Genomic DNA, 23,893 nt, shown 5'->3' with positions numbered 1-23,893 from the left:
CTCCTGAAGGCTGACATTTTGGTTTCCATGTGCAAGGTCCTAATAGTTGACATAGTTAATAAGAGGAAACGGTGACATGAATTTGGTAGAGATCACAGGTTTTAGTATACAGTTCTGTTCATTTTAGGTACAAAATGGTATGAAGACCCGAAAGATTCTGATATATTGTGCCAATGGATACACTTGTCCTTGTCAGACCTTGGATATAGTGTGAAAGAAGTTACTTAATCATTGAAGGACAATTGATTTGGCATCTGGCCTTCGATTTGAAAAATAATAGTTAACATTTATATGCAAGGCACTGTATTAAACATTTTACGTAGATTATTTCATTTAATTTTTAAACCATATGAGGCCGGTCAACTGGCATGCCCTTTTTACTGATGAGGTAAACTGCCTTTCTGAAGTTCACAATGAAGAGTAAATTGCAGAGCCAGGATCCAACCCCCACATCTGTTTAGCTCCAAAGCCCATACTCTTAACCTACATCACCCGATATATCAAAATACATGGGTATAAAATTGTGCTGCTGGTCATAACAGAGTTAAAGATGTTGCAGAAAAAAAATACCTTTTTATGTAAAATAACATCCTATACAAATAAAAGATCGAGTTCAAAAGCAAGTAAAAAATAAATCACCTGAATTAACTTCCCAATTCACAGCAATTCAATAATAATTACCATCACACCCAACATTTCTTGAGCATGTCATATGCGGCAGGAACTGATCTAAGCTTTTGATCCTTATAATGAGTTACTATTATTATCTGCTTTTAACACTGAGAAAAGTGAGGCACTAAGGTTAAGACATCTAAGAGTAAAACCAAGAGAGATAAGTGTTTGTTCTGATCCAAATGGGCCCCAAAATATTAGGCATATTTAGTCTAAACAATTTGAGAAATGGGTCAGACTTATGTGCCACCACAGTTAAAATGGAAAGCCAAAATTGTACAAATTATGCTTTCAAAATAAAGTAACATAAGTCTCAATAACCTTGCTGTGCTGCTAGACTTGCTGCTGTTAGGATAGCATCCTCAATAATGAAAGAATTAGAGACAGATTTAAAAAAAATTTTTTTTTTCATTCACCCAGTGGAACATGAAGACAAATAATAATTAAGGCCCAAAAGTCACATTCTTCCGAACATGAATTTTCTACATGAATTATTCAGATAATTACCCAGTTCTCTATGATATTTTCTTCTTGTAGATAATATCGACTGCATAATAAAAGGAAAGTTATCTTAATGCAACATGCAAATTGCATATTTTAGGAAACTTCTAACTTGTTCTGGGCTAAGCAAATAGGCCTTTTGGTAAGAGTGAGCGCTATACATAAGGCTTGCTCTACAGCAGACCATTGGTAGAACTTCACCTTGGGGCATGAGCAAGATAACAGGAGCTCAAGAAAGCACAACTGAAATACTTAGTTTTGGAAAGACATAGTCCTAGTCAATGGCCATGCCACCCTGAACAAGCCTGATCCAGTCTGATCTCAGAAGCTAAGCAGGGTCGGGGCCTGGTTAGTACTTAGATGGGAGACCACCTAGGAAGACCAGGTTCTGTATAGGCATAAAAAATAAAAAAAATAAGGGATTGTAAGCTGACAAGGTCCTTGCAATCTGTGAGGTCAACCAAGGGTTGCCTCACCTAAAACAAACAAACAACAACAAAAAAAACATAGCCCTAGATTCTAACTCTCCCATGGCACCTAAGCTACCGTTAGCATCTGTAGACTTAGAATGTTATCAGACAGAATGGGGTTGACTGAATAATTGTTTTGAGACCATACAGTGCTGTATGAATCACCTGGGATCTTAAAAATGAAGATCCAGACTTAGTAGGTCTGAAGTGGGGCCTGAGATGCCACAGTTCTAATGGGCTCCCAGGTGTTGTCTATGTTGCTGGGAGATCACATTGGAGTAGCAACGGCCCAAACTGGAGAATGAGCTTTTTCACCATTCTGTTCAAAGACAAAGATTAAAAAGTTTTCTCTATGGGGTGGGGGTGCATTCTTCATCTATTTGTTCACCAAATGAGTGCCTATTATGCGTTAGCCCCGGAAGATCAACATTAAAGAAAGAGGGGACTGCCCTGCCCTCATGGAGTTCCCGGCCTAGCCAGGGAGCGCGATACAGTAAGTAAAAAATGACAAAACTCACACAAAGGCGCCCCCTGCTGGAGCCTTAACTCGGCCATTTGCCCCAAGGTACGTGGGCGCGCTGATTGGCTGGTGGGACCTGCTTCCAGGCCTCAGCGAATGAGGCTCAGGTGGCCGTTGGTAGAGGTAACTGCCCTGCTGAGAGGCGATGGCTGGGGCTGCTGGCAGAGTACGAGGTCGTGTCCTGGGCCGCTTTCCGCTTGCTCTGCCCGTGGGCGACGTGAGTATCTCGGAGGATAGAAATGAGACCTTTTTTCCCCCACATTTAGGCATCTTCCTTGCCCCCACCCTTGGGAGGAGGGCAGACATAATGATAATAGCTAATATTTATTGAGCCTTCACCATAGGCTAGGCACTGGACCGATGGCCTTAACGTTGTGATCTCGTTGAATCCTCGAACTATGGGAAGGGTACTTAGCATGATTTCAGAGGAGGCGGAGGTTGCCTAAAGTCACGGTGGGAGTAAATGCAGGAGGCTGAATTCAAATCTGGATGCTCCTATTCCCCAGTCTTCTCTCACACTCCACTTTGGATACCAGATTCCTCCGTAACAGGAGCCTCACTTTGTGTAGGTGTGGGAGGTGGACATAGAAGAGTCTAGAATCCTGAAGCTTATTTTTAAGTTTTTTTTTTTTTTAATAGAAAAAGCATCACATGTAAAAGCATTTATAGGAAGGATGAACACCAAATTCAAGAGAGCTATTGTCTCTTGGGATGGCTATGCCGGAGGCTTCAATTAAGTCTTAATCGTTTTATTTCTTAAGCCCTGAGGTGGGAACCTAGATGTTTATTATATCATTACCTTTCTTGTTCATCTGAAATACAATTTTAAGAGGAAAACATGGCTCGTGGAAAATAAATTTCAGAGTATAAAGAGTACACAATGAAAAGGAAGCCTCTCCCACCCCAAATTTCTAGAGCCCCTCACTATAAGCAGCCACTGTTATCAGTTTTGTGTGTATCTTAAACATTTTGTATAGTGGGTATAAGCATATATGTGAGTTTGTTTTTGTTTTGCATAAGTGGATTCTAGTATATACAGTCTGGCACCTTTGATGATTTATTTTTTAACCTCATTAAGCTTTTTTTTTTTTAAAGTCATTAACCTCCTTTAGCTCTGTGATGAGTATAATTTCTCTGGCAAAATATTCCCAGGGTTGCTTTTGACATGATGAGATGTAGGTCATGGCTTCTCAGCTGTGTGTTTGCCTTTTTCTTTTTGCATGTCCTCCCCTGTAGGATCCAAAATAATCTTCCCCAAATTAACTTCCTAAAGGTGCAGGAGGAAAAGAATCATGGCACGTAAAGAAATGCCAGGAACTGTTTCATCGTTTTCCAAACATTTTTACTCATACTCTCCAGGTAGAATTCCACATCTAGTTCACTACTTCTTGAAATTAATTTATTATAGTGGAATATTGGCAAGTGAGAGATGTGGGGATTCATTTTCTTAGGTTGCAGGAAAATGCCCAGCTTTTTTCTAGTGAAATAGCAAGGAGAGGGAAGCTTGTATGGTTCCTGTTTGGGGAAAACATCTGTCACATTCGATCCTTATTTTTACTTCCTCTAAAAGCACAAGATATTTTCGCCTTTTAAAAAATTCTCCCAGTCACACAACCCTTACATGGGAGAGCTGGGATTTTAGGCACAGTTAACTTCAAAAATCATACCAGATGTGGAAGCGTTCCCTGGAGTAAACGCATATGCTCATAAAGCGTCATCCACCTCCTACCAGCCTCTTCATCCCTGGCTCTTGTCAATCCCCACAGAAACGCTGTGTCTGTTCAACTCCCCAAATATCCTTGCTCTTTCTTGTCTGGAATTCCCTACCTGGAACACATTTCCCTAGCACCTTCCTTGAGTCTTTTTCAAGGTGAAATTCTTATGAGTGGTGTTGCCACATAGTCTGTGGGACATATTTTTAACCCATGTTTGAGAGGGCTGATTCCCAACACCCTGACCAACACCTGGACATTTGAAATTACCAACCTGAAAAATGAGAAAAAAGATCTGCTTGTTTCAGTGTGCTTTTTGGTGACTACCTGAAATGAATGGTTTTGTGTTTCAATATATTCAAACTACATGAGCTGCTTCTATGCCACTGTGCTGGGCGGGAATGTGGTTTTTGCTCTTCGGTTGCAGAGCAGTTGACAAGAGCTTAGGCACTTTAAGATAACTACTTCGGTCTGCGGTTCTGGATATTGGATAAGAAAGCGTGAGCTAAGCAGGAGGTGAGGGCGGGGGTCTGAAGGCGACAGAAGCGACAGCCCCAAGGGGCCCAGGGCCGGCGCGGACTCAGACGTCACTGCGGCGCGCCGTTTCCGGTCCCCAGCACCGGAGCGAATGACTTCCCCCTCGGTGGGGCCGGAACCGGGCTCACCGCAACCCCCCGGAGCCCACGATCGCGCGGTGACAGCCGGCGAGTCCGCCAGCACCAGCGTCCCACCCGCGCCTGGGACCATGGCCACCGACTCGTGGGCCCTGGCGGTGGACGAGCAGGAAGCGGCGGCCGAGTCGGTGAGTTGTCTTCAGCCGTAAAAGGGTCAGAGGGCCAGTTTTGGCCGGGGATCAGATACCTGGGAAAGGACACTCCCTGGGTTGGTCAGGGCCGGGATGGGGTGAGGGTGGGGATGGAGCCTGGACCCTGAGCTGGCTTTGTTTACCCGCTTCCCAGGCTTCTCAGGTTACATAAGCGCGGGTGAGTGCTCCCATCCGCTAAAGAGCCCGGCTCAGCTGCCTGCCTGTCCTCCTGGAATCCGGACTGATCGTAGATTGCACTCACCACCCTGGATTGTAATCACTTTTGTAGGTGTCATTTTCCACCTCTTGATTCTGAGTTTCTGGGCTAAAGGACCATGGGTCGCTCGTATCTGTGCTTCCTCAGCTTGCTTAGTGATGCTGGCAGTCAGTAAATCCTCTCCTGATCTGCTTAACTTTGTTCTGGGCCTAACACCTAGTCAGTGAGGTATGTGTTAAACATTACTATGTAGAATTAATTTCTCTCACCTAGACATTCTGATAGTGCTTTGAACTTGTTAGTACTTATTTCTGTGAATTCCTAGAGAACAAGGACTTTGTCTTATTTTATCTTATAACTGATAAAAAATAAGTGATATACACATAAGTCAAAGAATCAATAGTTTTATATACTGGTTCCCACTACCACCAAATTTTTTCTTCCCCAGAGACAACTACTGTTTCTCTTGAAACTGATTTACAGTATTGAGCTTCTTGTTCCCTAAGTCACATGCTTGTTTTGCTACTTCCTGAATTTGCAGTTTTAAGTATTTATTGATTTTGACTCTTCACCTTCTTTTCCCCAGCACGCATGCACACCTTCTCATTCCTTATCTTTTTATTATATTGTAGTTTTAGTTAGATCAGTATTTCAAGTTTATATTATTGTAACATTGAACATTTTTACTTTCCTATAAAACTTTTTGTTTTTTTCTTGGAATTTATAATTGCCTTGTGTTTTTGTTTTGTGTTTTGTATTTATCACCAATTCAACCCTAAATTCTTTGCTAGTTGTCTAAGCTTATCTCAGGATGTACAGACATATCAAGTATTCTATCAGTTCAATCTTTCCCAGGTCTGTTAGCCTTGCTTCATACTGGACTAGTTCCTCCTGTGTTTGCAGCACAGGTGATTTGGGGGATGGAGAACAGAGTAAATTTCCCTTTACCTTCATTCCAGGGTTTCCTCTTCTCTTCTCTTGTATTGGCTCTCTTTTCTGTATTCCCTCTCTTCATTTTTCTTGATTTGGTGGAGCCATCCATCAGCTTTCTGGAGGTATACAGGAAGTAAACTTTTTTATTGCATTTTTCCAAAATATCTTATTATGTCTTATCATCGCTTAATAGTGTGAGTGTAGAATTGTAGGTTGGAAATTATTTTCCTGCCAAATTTTAAAGGCATTTTTTCCATTTCCTTTTTAGATTTCTATATTTGTTGTTGAGATGCCTGAGACCATTCTGATTCCAGCAGTGACCTGTTTTTCCCTTTCTTGGAGAATCGTCTGTTTATTTCCATTATTCAGAAAATTCATGATGATGTGTCTTGGTAGGGGTCTGTGATAGGGGAGCCTGTATTCATACATTTTACCGAGCACTGGGTGGGTCCCTTTCAGTCTGGCAAATTCTTATCTTTCAGTTATGGGAAATATTCGTAAAATTTTTCCTTGTTGATTTCTCCCCCTTTTGTTTGTTACTTCATTCCCATTTTCAAGAACTCTTATTAGTTGAATGTTGAATCTTTTAGACTGGCCCTCTAATTTTTTTAAGTCAAGCTTATTTTGAGGTATAATTTTTTGTTTATTACGGTGACATTGGTTAATGAAATCCAGTAAGTTTCAAGTGTACAATTCAGCAGTAAGGCATATATATATATATTGCATTGTATGTTTACTACTCATAGTTAGATTTCTTTCTGTCACCACATATTTGACCCCTTTTACTCCATCTACCTCTCCCCTCCCCACCCCACCCTCTGGTAACCACTAGTCTATTGTCCATGTCCATGAGTCTCTGTTTGTCCTGAGGTATAATTTTTATATAGTAAAACTTACCCCTGTTCCGTGAATTTTGACAGAGCCATCCAGTTGTGTAACAACCACCAAAATCAAAATATGGAACATCTCTACCACTCCCAAAAAGTTCCCTCAGACTTTTTGCAGTTATGCCCTTCTCCCTTCCCTTCTCTGGCAACTGCTCATTTTTTTTTCTGTCGATACAGTTTTACCTTTTCCAAAATATCATATAAATGGAATCAGACGTGACCTTTTGAAAAAAAGCTAGCCTCTTTCACTTAGCATAATACATTTGAGATTCGACCTTATTGTTATATGTATTAATAGTTTCTTCCTTTTTATTGCCGAGTAAGTAGTATTCCATTATATGGATATACCACAGTTTGCTTATTCTTTTGTTGATGGACATTTGGGTATTTTTCAGTTTTTGGCAATTATGAATAAAGCTACTATCTGCATTAGGATACAGATATTTGTATGGACTTAAGCTTACAAGTCTCTTCGGTAAATACCTAATAGGAGATTTACTGGGCTATATGTTAAGAGTATGTTTAACTTTATAAATTAATTTATGCCAAACTGTTTTCCAAAGTGTCTGTACCAATTTGTATTCCCACCAGCAATAATATGACAACTATGGTTGCTCCACATCCTCACCAGCACAGCATGGCTGTTTTTTTACTCCATTCTAATAGGTGTATAGTGGTATCTCACTGTGGTTTTAATTTACATTTTCCCTAATGACAATGGATGTTTAGAATCTTTTCATGTGCTTATTTCCCATCCATACAACTTCTTTGAAGTGGCTTTTCAAACCTTTTGCCCATTTTAAAAATCAGATTGTTTTTTTTGTCATTAAGTTGGGAGAGTTCTTTACCTGTTCTAGATATAAATCCTTTATCAGATTTGTGGTTTGCAGATACAGTAGTCCAAGGGGGATGCTTTCCATGATCCCCAGGGGATTCTTGAAACTGCAGATAGTACCAAACCCTATATATACTGTTTTTTCCTGTACATTCATACCTATGATAAAGTTTATATTTTATGCAGAGTAAGAGATTAACAACAATAACATAATAAAGTAGAACGATTATAATATACTGTAATAAAAGTTATATGAATATAGTTTCTCTCTCAAAATATCTTATTGTACTGTACATAAAACATGGACACACTAGACAACAATAGCAATGTTTCGAGGGACAGAGCAGGACTATATGAGACTTCATCATGCTACTCAGAATGGCATGTAATTTAAAACTTAATGGTTTGTTTCTATAACTTTCCACTTAATATTTTCAGACCACAGTTGACTCTGGGTAACTGAAACCATGATGAAAACTTCTCAGATGTCTGTAATTCTTAATTGTCTACTCATATTTAAGAGCGGGTGACTGAAAAGATAAGTGGAAGCTCTAAACACATGAATGGGGCTTGTCAGTTCTGACCTTAACTGTATCTCTTTAGTGTCCTGAGAGCATTCCTTCTGACTGGCCAGATTTTGCTAAGAGGGATCCTCAAATTTCCTGCCTGGAGGGTCAAAGTCTGACTCCGTGTTAGTATTCAGGGATTTGAATGGAAGGGGAAGGTGGATGTCTCAGCACTCAGTATCTGTGTTTCCACTTAATGCTGCTATTTTCATCATGGCATCCCCTCCCTCCACTGTGGCTTTTACCTTATTCATCTCACCATTTCTCATGCCTAGCCTAACAGGCACTGTTAATTGAGTAAATGAGCTGTAGTCTTGTTTTTCCATTAACATGGCTCTGTCAGAATCTTTTGGACATGCACTCTCAATATATACATATCTATTTAGAAATTTCACACTATACTATTTTGCTAAATATGTACATTTTAAACATACACAAAAGCAATAAAAGCTGAGAAAGATAAATGTTTTATAGTACTTTGTGCTGGCTTTATACTTTCATTAGCTAATATCTCAAGGCATACTATATACTTAGGAAAAAACATATCATTAGCCATTGTAGATATGAAAATGTGTTTCAAATAGTTTTGAATTTATTTATTTATTTATGGTTTTAGATTTTTTAACTAACTTCTCATCAGGTCAGATTGTCATTCTTTTAACCTATCACTATATCTAAGAGAGTTCATTAGGAGTGGGTAGCTTTGTCATTTTCTTTTTTGCTTGAGTTTGTGTTAGAATTATCTTTAAGATAGAACAGAAACTCATAATAATATCACCCTGTGATAATAGAAATTCAGATATGATATGATTAGCTCTTGTCATTTGCAGCAGGTCTGTACTAGCTATTTTATTTACCTCATAACAAACAACAAAACCTACATTTTACAAAATTTAATCTTGGTATCCTATTTTTAGAGCATTATGGTGGGATTTTACCCTTTTAACTTTATCTAAATAACAGCTTTACTGAGATATTTACATACCATACAATTTATTCATTTAAGACAGTTTTCTGAATTTTAGTATATTCACAAGAGTTCTGCAACCATCACCTCAATTTTAGAACTTTTTTATCACCACAGAAAGAGACTCTCTCTCTATGCCTTAGCTGTCACTTTCCATTTCCCTCCAACCTCCCAGCCCTAGGCAATCACTAATCTACTTTCTGTCTCTTTAGATTTGCCTATTCTGGACATTTCACATAAGTGGAATCATATAATATGTGGTCTTTTGTGTCTGGCTTCTTTCACTTAGCAAGTGTTTTCAGAGTTCATTCAAAGTTCATCCATGTTGCAGCAGGTATCAGTATTCATTCCTTTTTATTGCCAAATAATATTCCAGTGTCTAGATATACCACATTTTATTTATCCATTCATCATGTCCACTGATGGACATAGGGATTGTTTCTACTTTTTGTCTATTATGAATAATGTTGCTGTGATCACTTCATGTACGTTTTGTGTGGATATATATTCTTAATTTATTGCATATATATCTAGAAGTGGCATTGCTGGATTATGTAGTAATTCTTGTGTTTAACTTTCGAGGAACTGCCAGACTGTTTTTGAAGCAGCTGCATCATTGTATCATCTTTAAGATTATTATTTTCTTTGAGATTAGTATTATCCGTGAGAGGAAGCACTGGTATGTATAGGTTAAGACCTCAGACTTTGTAGCCAGACAGACTTAGATTTGTATTCTGGGTCAGTCCTTCGCTTACTACTTATACGACCTTGGGCAAATTGCTTAATTTTTCTGTACTTTGGTTTCCACATCTGTAAAATGGGAATGATCATAGGACCTACCTCACTAGTTACAGACATAAGTACTATGTAAATGATAGCTATTATTATTGTTGTTGTTATCTATAATTCATAATTTCTTTGCAGGAATCTTTTAAATTACTTGTCCGTATTGTATGGATTAGTTAGTTGAACCTGGATAAGATCTGTGAATCTACTTAACCATGCACAGGTAAATTATAATAGATCACAGTATTCTAAAACTGAATAAATGAGTAAAGATGCTTCTGTTACCCTCTGCCTTTATGGAATTCCCACTAAAGATCCCCATAGGCATTGTATAACGTAGGTGACTATTACGTGCACCTACAGCATAGTGCAAGGTTACTGTATTTTAAATAATCATTTCTTATTCATTTTGGATTAGAAAATATTAGATTCTATTTATATTTATTTCCTCATTCCCTAGTGACTCCCTTTGTTCCCTTTTGTTTCCCTGGAGATTTCTTTTTCGATTTAGAGGAGAGTAAACAGATTAGAGAACTGATGAATAAGACTCCTACTTCACCATTTTGCCTAAGGCAATCTCTATTCAGTTAAGTTCACTTACCATTAAATCTTCCTTCTTATGGCACAATAATCCTTTCTAAAGGAGCTTTTGAATAAAATGCAATGTGTAACTCTATAGTTTTCAATTATCTTAACATATCTTAAAAACCAAAATATTAATTAAAGGCATTGAAAAAATGTAGATATTCTAAGGTGAGTGCTTTTGCTTTTTTGGTTAATTTTCTGAATTCAGAATGGTTTCCAATGAAGTTACAAGAGAAATTGGTTTCTCATTTTTGGTCCAAATAAACACAGCAGAGGAAGGTACCTGAGTGAACCAGTGTCAGTTCACTCACTCTGCAGGTAATACAAACCTCACTGTCTTGCTGCTTTTGCCTTATAGGCTTTTTGAGATGCTTATAAGCCGAGCGAGGACTGCTTATGTTTTTAGATTCTGCTGGGCCCTCTCCAGAATTCTGATATATTGTAATTAAAACATCGATTTGTTTCATTTACATTTTTGCTATCAACTTTTCCTACATATTGCATTTTAGTTATTTTAACTATTTCTTTATTCACTGTTAACTTCAATTGGAATAATATCAACAAAAGAATGGTTTGTCCTTTTACTATTGAATATTAAAATGCTTTACAGTAATGGATATTTTTAACTCATTTATATCTTATATCTCATTTATACCTCAGCCCTATCATTTATTTTACATAGTATTTTATCACTCTAGAAGTGAGTACTATTATCCTTAGTCTTGTAAATACGGCCAGTAAGTCAGTCAGTCTGCCTGCCTGTCTTTTTTTAACAGCTCTAAATACTACTAGACTTAAACTAGGTTCATTGGGAGGATGGGCAGGGAGGAGTGCTTTTCTATTTTTATTATTATTTTATTTTTTTATTTTTTAATGCTTACAGCACCTGGTATTCCTGTTCTCCCATCCAAGTACTAACCAGGCCCAACCCTGCTTAGCTTCTAAGATTAGCCGAGATCGGGCATGTTCAGGGTGGCATGGCCGTAGATGGGAGCAGTGCTTTTTTAAAGACTGAAATATATTAAACATCTACTATATGTCACACACTATGCTGGTTGCTTCATATTTGTTATCTATTAGTGTGTTCTTTGTCCTTCAGAATTAATGAAGAATTTTTACTGCTTTATGATGATTTCATTTTTGGCCAATTTCCTTTCTCGCCAGTCTCTCCAGTGTGTTCACCTCCCCGCTGGCCCGACACCAAAGCAAACACACCAGAAACTCCCTTCTTAATTTCCTTCAGTAGACATGAGGTTCCTCCATTCCTCACTAACCACCCATTAAAACAAACGATTTCTTAATTTCTTCCTCCTCTTTCTCCCTTCTTGGTCTTAGAAGAAAGACAGAAATGAACCTCAAGACATAAAGAACCTTTGTAGGTGGTGCTTTAAGAAATAGCCATTTGATTCTGGTGATTTTCATTCTTTTACCCTGAACCAAGTGATATCTTAGGCCCCACTATTTTATTATTATAGCACCTGCTTTGTGCTAGATTCAAAGAGCAATTAAAAATAAACTTATCTCCTGTCTTTAAGGAATTTTTTTCCAGCTTTATTGAGGTATAATTGACAACTAAAAGGGTATTTTCATTCTAATAGGGGAGAAAAGTCCTGCCAGTATACTCCTAATTTATAGCGTTTGATCAAAGTCCTGATAATTTTTCTTTGAAATGTCTCTTTGCTCTGTCCTTTCCTTTCTATTCTTATTTCAGCCAGCTGGGCATTTTGATTACACAGTATGCCACGATGCTCCAGGCTGTTCCCAATTTATATCAGACATCCAGCACAAAGTGATCTGAATGTGAGGCTGGATATTGGTACACTGTTGTCCTGTGGCTCAAACATCCTGCAACATAATTGATTCCTACCCACAGATGCATTTTCCAATATCTCTTTAAATTTCCTCTTATTTAGAATATGAGAGAATGACAACTCAAATGATATTCTACTGGGAGAGTCTTTGTAATCAGAACATTAAGCAAACTCGCAAATTATAATTCTCTCTAGGGGCTGCAATTATAAATTTAGGGATTGTAATTAAGGATTGTGATTAGCATTTTGAGCTTCTGTGTAACCAATTTTTTTCCTACTGATTTATTTATGGGAAATTTTGTTTATTCTTGCTGAAACAGTAAACAAAAGGAGCCCAGCAGAACAACTTAATGAATAGACCTAATGAATAGGTCTTGAGAGTGGCTCATTTTTCCCCAGCTTTATTGGGGTGGCTTTGTTGATTCAAAATCTTTTAAGTGATTTTCCTGACACTTTCCCTCCCCCCATATTCTCCATTTAGTTGAGCAACTTGCATCTTAAGGAAGAGAAAATCAAACCAGATGCCAATGGTGAGTAACTAAAAGCTAATTTGAAAACAAATGTGATTTACTTTAGTATTTCCGTTTTGACAGTACTTTGGAAAAATATTAATTATGTACCAGACATGGGGCTGGCAGATACTGGCAGTCATTTGATTTGGAAATCAACAAACTGGGTTGTTTTGTTTTATATTGTGCTTAATATATGCATGAGGATGCCTAATTGACTTATAAATTATTACATGTATTACTAACCATGAGACTATACTGCCAAAGATTATTTGTCGTTTTAAAAAATATTTCTCAGTTTAAAATGAGATAAAGTATGAGCAACCTGAGAGTTCACCTACTGTAATTATTCTGGAATCATGTACCAAAAATCTAAATTTCCATTAAATTTTTATTGATATACTTGATATTATAGGGGGAAAACTAATATTTTCCTCATTCTGAACTCACTTGCAGTCTGTTTTCTGTATATTACATAACTACAACATTGTTTGAATATACACTGCTATTAATCAACAGTTTGTATACACAGAATCTTAATGGCAGTATTGTATTCATATATTGATGAAATTTGCTTTGCAGAGATATTCCTCTGTTGAGAATCAAGGTGATTTCTGACACTGAACTCTGTAATCATCTATTACATTTCATAAATATTGATGCTATGAGGGAAATTAACATTAGTTTTTGAGGTATGGTGAGAGGACACGGAATAGGAAAGGATTAAAATATAAGCAACAGTGTTTCATACCTTTGTTTATTTAGGAACAATCAAATGTTTTTATCTGTGCTTGGTTTCCTCATTGTTTTTTTTGCTCCCTAGGCCTTTACGTTTCTAGTGTCTCATAGAATATGAATTGTCTCAGCTGTTGGGTATGGGATGTGATTTTGAATGACAGCCACTTTGTGTCTGATAAAGGTGCTGTTGTCAAGACCAATGCTAATGCAGAGAAGACAGATGAAGAAGAGAAAGGTAACAGCCTGAGAGCTACATGCATAAGGTTCTAGTCTAAGAGGATGGATTGTTAAGAGGCTTCATTTTTACACCCAACTTGGCCTGACTTTAATGAGAGTCACCGTGCTAATAAAAGTTCACCATAGTCATTGGTGAAGGAATTTTGTTTACATTTTAGAGAAATGTTACTTTGAACAACTGATGGACTTCAGCAGCAGCAGAAAATATTCCCCAAGTGACTATCTTGTACCAGGCATTATAAAAGGAAATTGCATCTCCATTATTTAATAAAATCAAACTTAATATTTTGACATATTTAAGATGGATAACAAGATGCAAACAGCTTGTACCATATCAAGATACAGACTTTGTTAATTTTTTTCATTGTTGTGATATATTTAAGCTAATCATTTTAAGTTTATATTGAGTGCAAATTGGAGAGTAAATATTTGAGTCTAGATAGGAGGAATAGATAACTTCAGGAAAAGAAGGTTGTTAGGAATAGAGTTCTGGAGAAGAATATGAGGCCAAGATGGATGCTATGAATATCATAACTTCTCTTTAATAAAATGAACTATTTTAATTGTTTATAAATCAAAACTATGATATACCTTGAATTAGAAGTCCCAGTACAAATGTTATTGCTTAAAATACCACTGGCAATTGAATTCAGATAAGCCGATGAGGTCATGGTAGATTTCACAGACTTTTAAATTTCTTTGCTCCCTTTTTCCTGACAGAGGACAGAGCTGCCCAGTCGTTACTCAACAAGCTGATCAGAAGCAACCTGGTCGATAACACAAACCAAGTGGAAGTCCTGCAGCGGGATCCAAACTCTCCCCTCTACTCAGTGAAGTCTTTTGAGGAGCTTCGGCTGTGAGTATTTTTGCTTGCTGACTCTCCACTCTCCCCTTTGTGTTTAGAGATCCTCGGCCTGTTATACATTTTTTTTTTTTCATCACTAGCACAACATTTGTAGCTAACACAAGTTTAATTAAAAAAAAAAAAAAATTAGCTGCTTTAGGATATTAAGTAAAATTTCCAGATAATCTATAAAAATTTTATCTGTATTCACACACTGTGCTCAGTTCAGCACAGTTCAAGTATTGTCAGTTATAAATAAACTGTGTGTAACAGCAGTTAAAAAGAGAGAAAAAATCTCCCAGATATTTGGTTTCTTTCCTCAACCCAGAAGACTGACTTTCAGTATTAATTGTTTTTCTAGGAAACCACAGCTTCTCCAGGGAGTCTATGCCATGGGATTCAACCGTCCATCCAAGATACAAGAGAATGCGTTGCCTTTGATGCTTGCTGAGCCGTATGTGTCCTGACACAAATCTATCCCGTTTTTAATTTTCCACTTTTTAAAAACCTTTATTATATTAGCAATACATGCTCATTTTACATAAGTTAGGAAACAATGAAAAATAAAAGAAATTATTTGTAATCTCCCTCCCCCGCATTCTATTACTATTTGGAGTAGAGACTTCTAGACTTCTTTCTATATAAACTTATATATGTATACTTCTTTAAAAAATGGAACCATATGAAATGTTTACTTTTTCAAAATTTAATTATATGATCCTCTTTCTGTGTTGGTAAATATACGTGTATATCATTCATATACACCATGATTTCATTATATGGATAGCTAGAATTTATTGTGCCAAATACAGTAGGCAAGCACCAGACCAGGCTCTAGATGACCAGAGTAGTACAGTTACTATGGTCGTTTTCTGGCACAGTGCTTCTCAGTTTCGTAGCATGTGAATTTCATAGGAATTTATTAAAATGCAAATTCTGATTTCAGTAGATTTGAGGGTTTGCCATTTTCTCTTAAGCTTCCAAGTGATGTTGATGCTGCTGGTGTCAGACCACTTTTTGAGTAACAAGGTTCTAGAGCATGAAGAACTTTTTATAGAAATTGATCCCCACATTATGTAAAATTGTACTGCATGCAACCTTTAACTTGAAACTTTGAGCATACTTAAGATGAATAAATGGAATGTTAGATTGTCTCACATTAGTCATTTGTATTTATGGCTCTTGAGGCTTTCATAGATGTTCATTTTTAGGTTGTCAATACAAGAAGAGACCTGAGAGAATTACTAGTACCTTTTCTTCATTAACAAATATTTATTGAGTGCCTGGTTTGTAACAGGTACTATTTTAGGTGCTTGGATACATTAACGAACAAAACAGACCAAAATTTCTGCTTTCTAGGAGCTTACATTATAGTTTGGAATATAGATAACTTTATTTTTATTAAAAATAAATAAAATATATAGTATGTTAAAAGGCGATCGATTATAAATGTAATCAATGCCACTGAAGGCAAATTTTATGTTATATATTTTATCACAGTTTTAAAAATAATATATAAAAAACCACTAAATTGTATACATTAAATGGGTAATTGTATGGTGTATGAATTATATGTCAATAAAGTTGTTTTTTTTAAAGGTGATAAGTGCTAAGGAGAAAAAGAAATAGAGCATGATGGGGGAGATCAGGAATCCCAAGGACCTGATTGCAATTTTATCCCCAACATTTTATTATGAAAATTTTTAAATATACAATAAAGTTGAAAGGATTTTATAGTGAACACCCATATACCCACCATCTAGATTCTACCACTAACACTTTTCTATACTTTATCATACATCTAACTACCAATGCGTCTTGTTTTTTAAGGCACTTCTAAGTAGGTTACAATTTTAAATCAAGTAGGGAAGGATCGCATCAAGTAGGTGCTATCTGAACAAAGACTTGAAGCAGAGGAGAGAGTTGACATGTCATCTGGGGACAGTTGTCCCAGGCAGAGTACAGTCAATGCAGAAGCCCTAAAATGGGAGCATGGCTGGCATGTTTTCAGAACAGAATGGGGGCCACTGTGTTGGGGTGGAGTCAGTAAGGGAGAGGGTAGTAGGATATTAGAGCAGACAGGTAATAGGGAGTCAGATCAGGTAAGAAACCTTGTAAGGTGATGGGGATTAAAATTTTGCCACTCCAAAACATGCCTTTCAGGACATTTTTAAGCTGGTTATTGAGAAACAAAAGACTGAGGAACCCACCTCTTCCCCCTTACCTGCCTAAAGGGATCCAGATAGAAAGATCTGCTTAAAGAAAGGGAACATCACCTTAGCATAGAAATATAAACGAAATGTGGCAGACAGGGAGAAATCTAGCAAAGCCTGTTTGTTGAACTTCTTTCTGTGTCCTATTGTTTCTAGGTTGCCCAGCAAGAATTTGTTTGCCACATGTTTGCTCTCTATCTCCCTTTGAATTGCCTATTTTTCATTTGAATCCCAGACCCCTGCCACCCTTCTCCTTTGTCCAAAATGGCATATAAACCTCAACTGCCTAATGCATCTTCAGGTCTCATATTCTTCTGGCACCTTCAAATATACATCTGTAATAAATTTGGGACATTATCTCTTGTTAATCTGACTCATGTTGATTACTAGCCCAGCTAGAAGAACTTAAAGGTGGGAGGAAAGTTTATTTTTTATGCCCCCACAAGGACATTATAAGGATTTTTTACTCTGAATGAAATCAGGAGTGATTGAGAGGTTTTTGAGCAAAGAAGTGATAAAAGCAGACTAGCATTTTAAAAGAATCACTGGCTGCTGTTCTGAGGCTAGATAAAAGATAAGGAGTACTTCAAATCCCACCATAAAATATTCTCTCTGTAGTGCTCTGGACATATAGCTAACATATATAACTACTATAGAATCCAAGGCCTCTTTCTGTGAATTAATTTTGAATACTTACTCTTTAAGCTTTATTCTTCATTTTTATTAACTGAAAGGATACTCGAGATTTAAGCTCCTAAATCGTTTGTTTTCTTGTGCAGCCCACAGAATTTAATTGCCCAGTCTCAGTCTGGTACTGGTAAAACAGCTGCTTTTGTGTTGGCCATGCTCAGCCAAGTAGAACCTGCAAACAGATACCCGCAGGTAAGGGCTTGGTGAATTTGAGTTTTCTGCTAATGTATAGCTAGAAGGGAAATGCCATTTGATAGATTAAAAGCCAAGTTTCATATTAATTTTTACATAAACTAGGACTCCTTAAGTTGAGCACAGACAACATGGTTGATCTTCTATTAACAATAAAAATCTTGTTCCCTTTCTATGGTTTGCCAGTTCTGGGATACTGGCGATAGGCTTGGCTCTGTTACTTGCAGGAAAAACCTCCTCCATCTACAGCAATCATCCATTAGAAAGTTGAGAATTTTCTGAGAAAGTGAAAAGGAAGCTAATCTCCAGTTGGAATTTCAATCCTTGCTCACTTGTAGGTTTTGGTATTCTCGTGGCCAGTAGCTGTTTTCAAGTGTCTTTACCCAGCCAGAGTTCTAACCCCTAAGAATTTTAACTTATGATTTGTAGGCTAAAGAATCAAATGGTGTGCACTTTATATATTCTTTCCTTCAGCCTCAGCTGGAGGAATAACTAAATCCAAATCGTATTCCCTAATGCAAACGAAGTATTGCCTTGAATTCTCACGCTGCACTCTTCCTACCAGTGTTTGTGCCTCTCCCCTACGTATGAGCTTGCCCTTCAAACGGGAAAAGTGATTGAGCAGATGGGCAAATTTTACCCTGAACTGAAGCTAGCTTATGCTGTTCGTGGCAATAAATGTGAGTATGAATATGTAGTCCTAATTCATTAAGCTAATAACTTCTTTTTATTTTGAAAAAATTTTAAACATATGGAGTAGTTGAAATAATACAATGAACACATGTGCCTTCCACATAAATTCCAAAACTTAACATTTGCAGTATTTTCTCTATCTGTATGTGTATGTATATATTTCTGGTGAAACATTTGAAACTAAATTGCAGACATTGTTGCTTTTTTTCTTTAAATACTTTTGTGCGACTCCTGATGAGGACGTTCTTCAGAATACCCACAATACCCTTATCACAACCAAGAGAATTAACAAATTCTTTAATAACTAACACCTAGTCCATTTTCATTTTTCTCCAATTGTCCCAAAAGTATTTTCTTTATGGCTATTTTGTTTTTGAACCAAGATTGAATCAGTGTATACGAATTATCTTTTTTAAGTTTCTTTCGATCTAGAATAGTTACCTCCACATTCCTGCCCCCCTGCCCCATTACATTTAACAGTTTGAACACACCAGACAAGTTACTTATGAAATGTCCCAAATTCTAGATTTGTTTAATTGCCTAATTTCTTCTTAATGTTATTAGAAGAACAAAAATTTTATAGAATGTTCATGGCAATTAACTCTGAGGTATTTTTATTCTTTTTTTTCTTCTTTATTCACCTTTTCTACTTTTGTTTTACAACAGACAGTATTTAATTAATTTAAATTTTGTTGGAAGTTTTGTTGAGTCCTATGGATCTTTAACACAACCCTGTGACTTTATGATTCACAGAAATTTACTCAGTGTACAATGCCAACTTGAAGTCAGTTCTGAAAAGTAGGATAATAAAACAATGAAAAATTATCATGAGATATTAAAAATACTGCAGTTTCGATGTGAGTTAGAATGGCAGAGGATTTTGAATAAGTTTTGTATGGGGGTCATTGATTGTTAACTGAAGCCCGTCTGATCTCGGAAGCTAAGCAGGGTCGGGCCTGGTTAGTACTTGGATGGGAGACTACCTAGGAAGACCAGGTGCTGTAGGTGTAAAAAATAAAAAATAAGGGATTGTAAGCTGATAAGGTCCTTGCAATCTGTGAGGTCAACCAAGGGTTGCCTTGCCTAAAAACAGAAAAAGATGACCAACGAAAAGTTCTTCATCTTCACATTGTTTATATCCTTACTATATCTTTTTAGCATTATTCTCTTCTGGTGTGTGTCTATTAAATACTTTAATGATATCCTAACCTTTTCATAAAATATTAATGCAAATATAAAAAAGTTGCATTAAAATAAATCATAGCTTTAGAATTTCTCTGGGAGGAGAGTTGGCTTTGCCATGGAAACACCCACAGAACACATATTGTCTCCACAGTGGAAAGAGGTCAGAAGATAAGTGAGCAGATTGTCATCGGCACCCCTGGGACTGTTCTGGACTGGTGCTCCAAGCTCAAGTTCATCGACCCCAAGAAGATCAAGGTGTTTGTTTTGGATGAGGCCGATGTGATGATAGCTACTCAGGGCCACCAAGATCAGAGCATCCGCATCCAAAGGTAGGAATCTGGAGCCAGCAGGAACTTCTCGGCTTCCCGATCTGCAGCAGCTTCTCCTTTTACTTCAAACTCCTCTTCTTGCTCCTGCCAGATTCTTTGCTCTAGTACTTCCAGAAGCATTGGTTTGATGGGCCGTGTCAGCCTGGGTTGAGGAAGGAGACTTAGGGAATCTGTCACCACCCCGTCCCTGCCCCGTGTCTGCTTCTGCCTCCTCCCCACAGTGCTCCTCCCCCTCTGCCACCTTCCTGGGGATGCAGACCACCCAAGCCTGGGGAGGCTGTGCTTCCGCTGTTCTGGTGAAAAACTCAAGATCACGCCAAGTACCTGGGCTTTCTCTTGCAGGATGCTGCCCAGGAACTGCCAGATGCTGCTTTTCTCGGCCACCTTCGAAGACTCTGTGTGGAAGTTTGCCCAGAAAGTGGTCCCGGACCCAAACATTATCAAACTGAAGCGCGAGGAGGAGACACTGGACACCATCAAGCAGTATTACGTCCTGTGCAATAACAGAGACGAGAAGTTCCAGGCCTTGTGTAACCTCTACGGGGCCATCACCATTGCTCAAGCCATGATTTTCTGCCATGTGAGTAGCAGCAGGAGCAGCAGGCCTGGTGGGGGAGGCGCTGCCCTAGAGACTGTTGCCCTGCCCCCTCCCTCTCCTCCCTCTGAGAAGGACCAGGTTCCCCGTGTGGGACTGGAAAGAAAATGAATCACCTCTACCTGCCCCAGGGCATATTCTTATAATGAGTTATAAGGAGAAGACTGAAGATCTGAACCTTCTTTGAACCCACTTCTTAACAGATAACTTGGAAAAAACTTCAAATAACACCCAATGAAATAGTGTTAAAACATTAAGAATATAGACTATTTATGAATGAAAACCTTTGGTTGAAACCATACTTCCTAGTTGAACACTAACATCATTTAAGTAATTCATTCACAAAAAATCATGTGTATAAAATTGTTTGAGAATTTTTAAGCCTAACCTGCTTACTGAACTCAGCAGTCTTCATGTATATTAATGATGACAAGCCACTTTTCTGCAGGTGTCATTTTTTTTTTTTACAGGTATCTTCATTTAAAACAATTCTTTTCACTCCAGACCCGCAAAACAGCTAGTTGGCTGGCAGCAGAGCTGTCAAAAGAAGGCCACCAGGTGGCTCTGCTGAGTGGTGAAATGATGGTGGAGCAGAGGGCTGCGGTGATTGAGCGCTTCCGAGAGGGCAAAGAGAAGGTTCTGGTGACCACCAACGTGTGTGCCCGCGGTGAGCAGGCAGTGTGTCCTGGTCTGCCAGGCTTGGGGTAGCTAGAGAAATCTTCATATGTGAAAAGTTCAAGATGGTTCAGGGGGATCAGGTTGGGTGGGTGGTGACATTGTTTTCTAGGAGAGACTGGATTCTCTCAGCAGGTAAGAACTTTCACTGAAGCCCGGAGTCCTGACTTGGAAGGCAACATACAGGCTGGTTCATAACGGCACCTGCTCTTCTTAGGGCACCCACTGAGGTTTTAGCAGCATCTCCAGGTGCTCGTGTTTAGCAGAAGCTCTCTTACTGACTTCATAATTTTGTTAGCGCTGCCAGCGTTCTGTGGTTTTCCTCTGAGTTCTGCTATATGCCACTTGTCCCTGAATCCCAGAGCTGGATGGATGGATCCTCCTTCCACCCGAAGTTGGTGTATATGGCTCGACTGGGTGACAGTGATTTCTGTCTTTCATCCTTACCCCTCTCCAACTCTCCTTCATGCAGGTATCGATGTTGAACAGGTGTCTGTCGTCATCAACTTTGACCTTCCCGTGGACAAGGACGGGAACCCGGACAACGAGACCTACTTGCACCGGATCGGGCGCACTGGCCGCTTTGGCAAGAGGGGCCTGGCGGTGAACATGGTTGACAGCAAGCACAGCATGAACATTCTGAACAGAATCCAGGAGCATTTTAGTAAGTCCTAGCAGTGTCCTCTACCAGGGTCCTTTCCTCACAGGGCCAAGTCCAGGGGCGGGGGAAGGGTAGGTTTTCCTGTGGCCCAAGAGAGGCTTTGTCCTTATCACAGTCCCCTCCTTCCCTACAATTTGGAAGTTGTCAAAGAGCACGCCTGGAGAGTTAGGGTCAGGGACTCAAATGACAGCTCCCCCTTGGCCAGGCTGAGGGGTCTGGGGCTCTGACTCTTGCTGTCCATGTCGCTTTCTCAGGCACCTGAGGCTTTGGGGTTAGATGAAGAATCGATGTGGCCAGAGGCAGGGCTTGTTCCTCGTAGGACAGAGACCTGTGTGTGTTTATTTCCTCCGAGCTGTGCTGTCCCTTCCTTAGGTGTGTGTCTCCACGGTAACTGCATGTTGACCTTTCTTTGAATCTTTTCTTTTCCCCAGATAAGAAAATAGAGAGATTGGACACGGATGATTTGGACGAGATTGAGAAAATAGCCAACTGAGAAGCAATACCAGCCCCTGGTGCCTGCCCCTGGCACTCGCCCTGCATGGGAGAATAGTGCTTTCATGTACAGGCCTCAGTAGTCACCACAAAGACGAAGGCATGAGTAGAGAGAAACTACCTACCTCATTTTAAATTACGTTTGGACTTGACAAAAATTGTGCAAATGATGGGGGAAGGTAGAAAAATATTGTTTACACAACTTTTGAAGATTAGGCGTGAATACACAGAAATTTACGTTTTGGAAATTTCGTCTTTTTTTTTTGGCCAGTGGTTTCCCCATTGTTACACTTATCTAGATGCTGTAGCTAATCACTTGCTCAGGATCTTTGTGGCAGCCCCTGCCTGTTCTCTGGCTAGGAGTGTTCAGGCCAACTTCTAGCCCTGGTGCAAATGACAGAGTAGAGGTGAAGAGGGAACAGAGAGAGAGAGAAGCCCCAAGTAGGATAGGTCTATAAGCCACTCATCATGTTTGGAGTATGGCGTGAAGCAGCAGAGGAACCCTGTGAGCTGCTGCTTTGGATTTGGGACAGGACAAGTTGATTTTTCTATGTTCAGGAAAAATGTGGTCTTAGAAATGTTTTAAGAAAGGATTTGCTAAGCATGCACCAAAATGCCAACCTGGAATCTTTAGTATATGCTAGTTTGTGTTGCAGGACCCCAACTTGTTCTTAGCTGGTGCAATCTGTGTGTAGTGCACATCTGATTACAGGTGAGTCCCTTGCTTGTGGTGGGCACGTCTTGCAAAAAATTAATTGTAGAGAATTAGGGATGGCTCTAACTTGCCACAAAACCTGGTCTCACAGGCACTTGCAGCATCTTTTTTACATCTCTAATATCACCTTGATCCCTTAGTAACCCCAACCAAATAAAAGGGGGTCTAAGGTTTGGATCCTCAGTAAAAATTGTGGTTTCAAGTTGCTAATGGCTAGTAGCCTCAAGGCAGCTCCAGAAGTGATCTACAGTAGTCACAAATTCTTGCTTTTGTCTTCAGATTCCAGAAGGCAGGTTTTGTCAGAGCTGAGGAATGATTTCAGGTATTTGGCATCTTGATTGTAAAGGGATTCTGAACGTCTGTGTTCACAGCGCTTGGAATACAAATAGGTGCAACTAAGGGACTAGGTAGACCACAGCCATCCATCTGTACAAGGCAAGAATAATTGCCAAGGCCTTTGTTCCATTCTTGCTTGGCAGAATAGTCAGAGCCAATAATAGTAATGGACATTTCCTCATACCTGGCCAAGGCTGTTGGCACCCACAAAGTGACAGAACAAAGATGAGGTGAAACTGAGTTGCGAGAGCAATATGAAGCCCCAGCCAAAAGGAGTCTTCTTCAGCTCTTTGACTTTGATACAGAATGGCCACTTTATCTAGGACCAGGCCTGCAAGAGGGATTTTCAGAGTTGAGAACTAGTCCAGTCCCAGACCTTTCTTGTAGGCACTTCTGTGTTTTAGGGCCAGATTTGTCTCCTGGGAAGGGAAGGGGCCACTACCAGCCTCCAGGTGGTTTCTTTAATCTGATGTTACAGATACTGCAGTAAGACTGACAGACTGCCAATCCTGACACATCCTC

At 38.9% G+C, this 23,893-nt stretch overlaps 1 protein-coding gene, 1 long non-coding RNA gene and 1 pseudogene across 5 annotated transcripts in view; 2 read left to right on the top strand and 1 right to left on the bottom strand.

The window, feature by feature from the left end:
* LOC112478159 overlaps window positions 1-23,893 on the bottom strand; it is a 35,043-nt gene continuing 11,150 nt past the window's right edge. The window contains exons 2-4 of one of the 2 annotated variants that reach the window (XR_003045725.1): window positions 5,846-5,946; window positions 2,162-2,388; window positions 1-39 (exon numbers count right to left, since the gene is read on the bottom strand). This is a non-coding gene — a long non-coding RNA (uncharacterized LOC112478159). The other variant, XR_003045726.1, reaches the window with a different exon arrangement.
* Window positions 1,451-1,570, top strand: LOC112478217 (annotated as a pseudogene).
* LOC102896096 (ATP-dependent RNA helicase DDX19B) lies at window positions 4,503-22,568 on the top strand. 3 transcript variants are annotated; one of them, XM_006909844.3, is made up of 12 exons: window positions 4,503-4,677; window positions 12,749-12,797; window positions 13,696-13,749; window positions 14,472-14,607; window positions 14,957-15,049; window positions 17,588-17,690; window positions 18,256-18,370; window positions 19,720-19,897; window positions 20,240-20,477; window positions 20,997-21,159; window positions 21,640-21,831; window positions 22,260-22,568. In XM_006909844.3, the coding sequence occupies exons 1-12, from the start codon at window positions 4,504-4,506 to the stop codon at window positions 22,319-22,321; spliced, it is 1,557 nt and encodes a 518-aa protein (XP_006909906.1). In that variant the 5' UTR covers window position 4,503; the 3' UTR covers window positions 22,322-22,568. The 3 variants fall into 3 exon arrangements, with proteins under 3 accessions (XP_006909906.1, XP_024901075.1, XP_024901074.1); XM_025045307.1 differs by lacking the exon at window positions 4,503-4,677 and adding an exon at window positions 4,858-4,965; XM_025045306.1 differs by lacking the exon at window positions 4,503-4,677 and having other exon boundaries at window positions 12,743-12,797; window positions 13,600-13,749; window positions 22,260-22,564.

Source organism: Pteropus alecto, unplaced genomic scaffold (assembly GCF_000325575.1).
Source record: "Pteropus alecto unplaced genomic scaffold, ASM32557v1 scaffold42, whole genome shotgun sequence".
Taxonomy (NCBI): Eukaryota; Metazoa; Chordata; class Mammalia; order Chiroptera; family Pteropodidae; genus Pteropus; species Pteropus alecto.
Note: the sequence above shows the minus strand (reverse complement) of the source record. Positions and strands in the feature narration are given on the sequence as shown.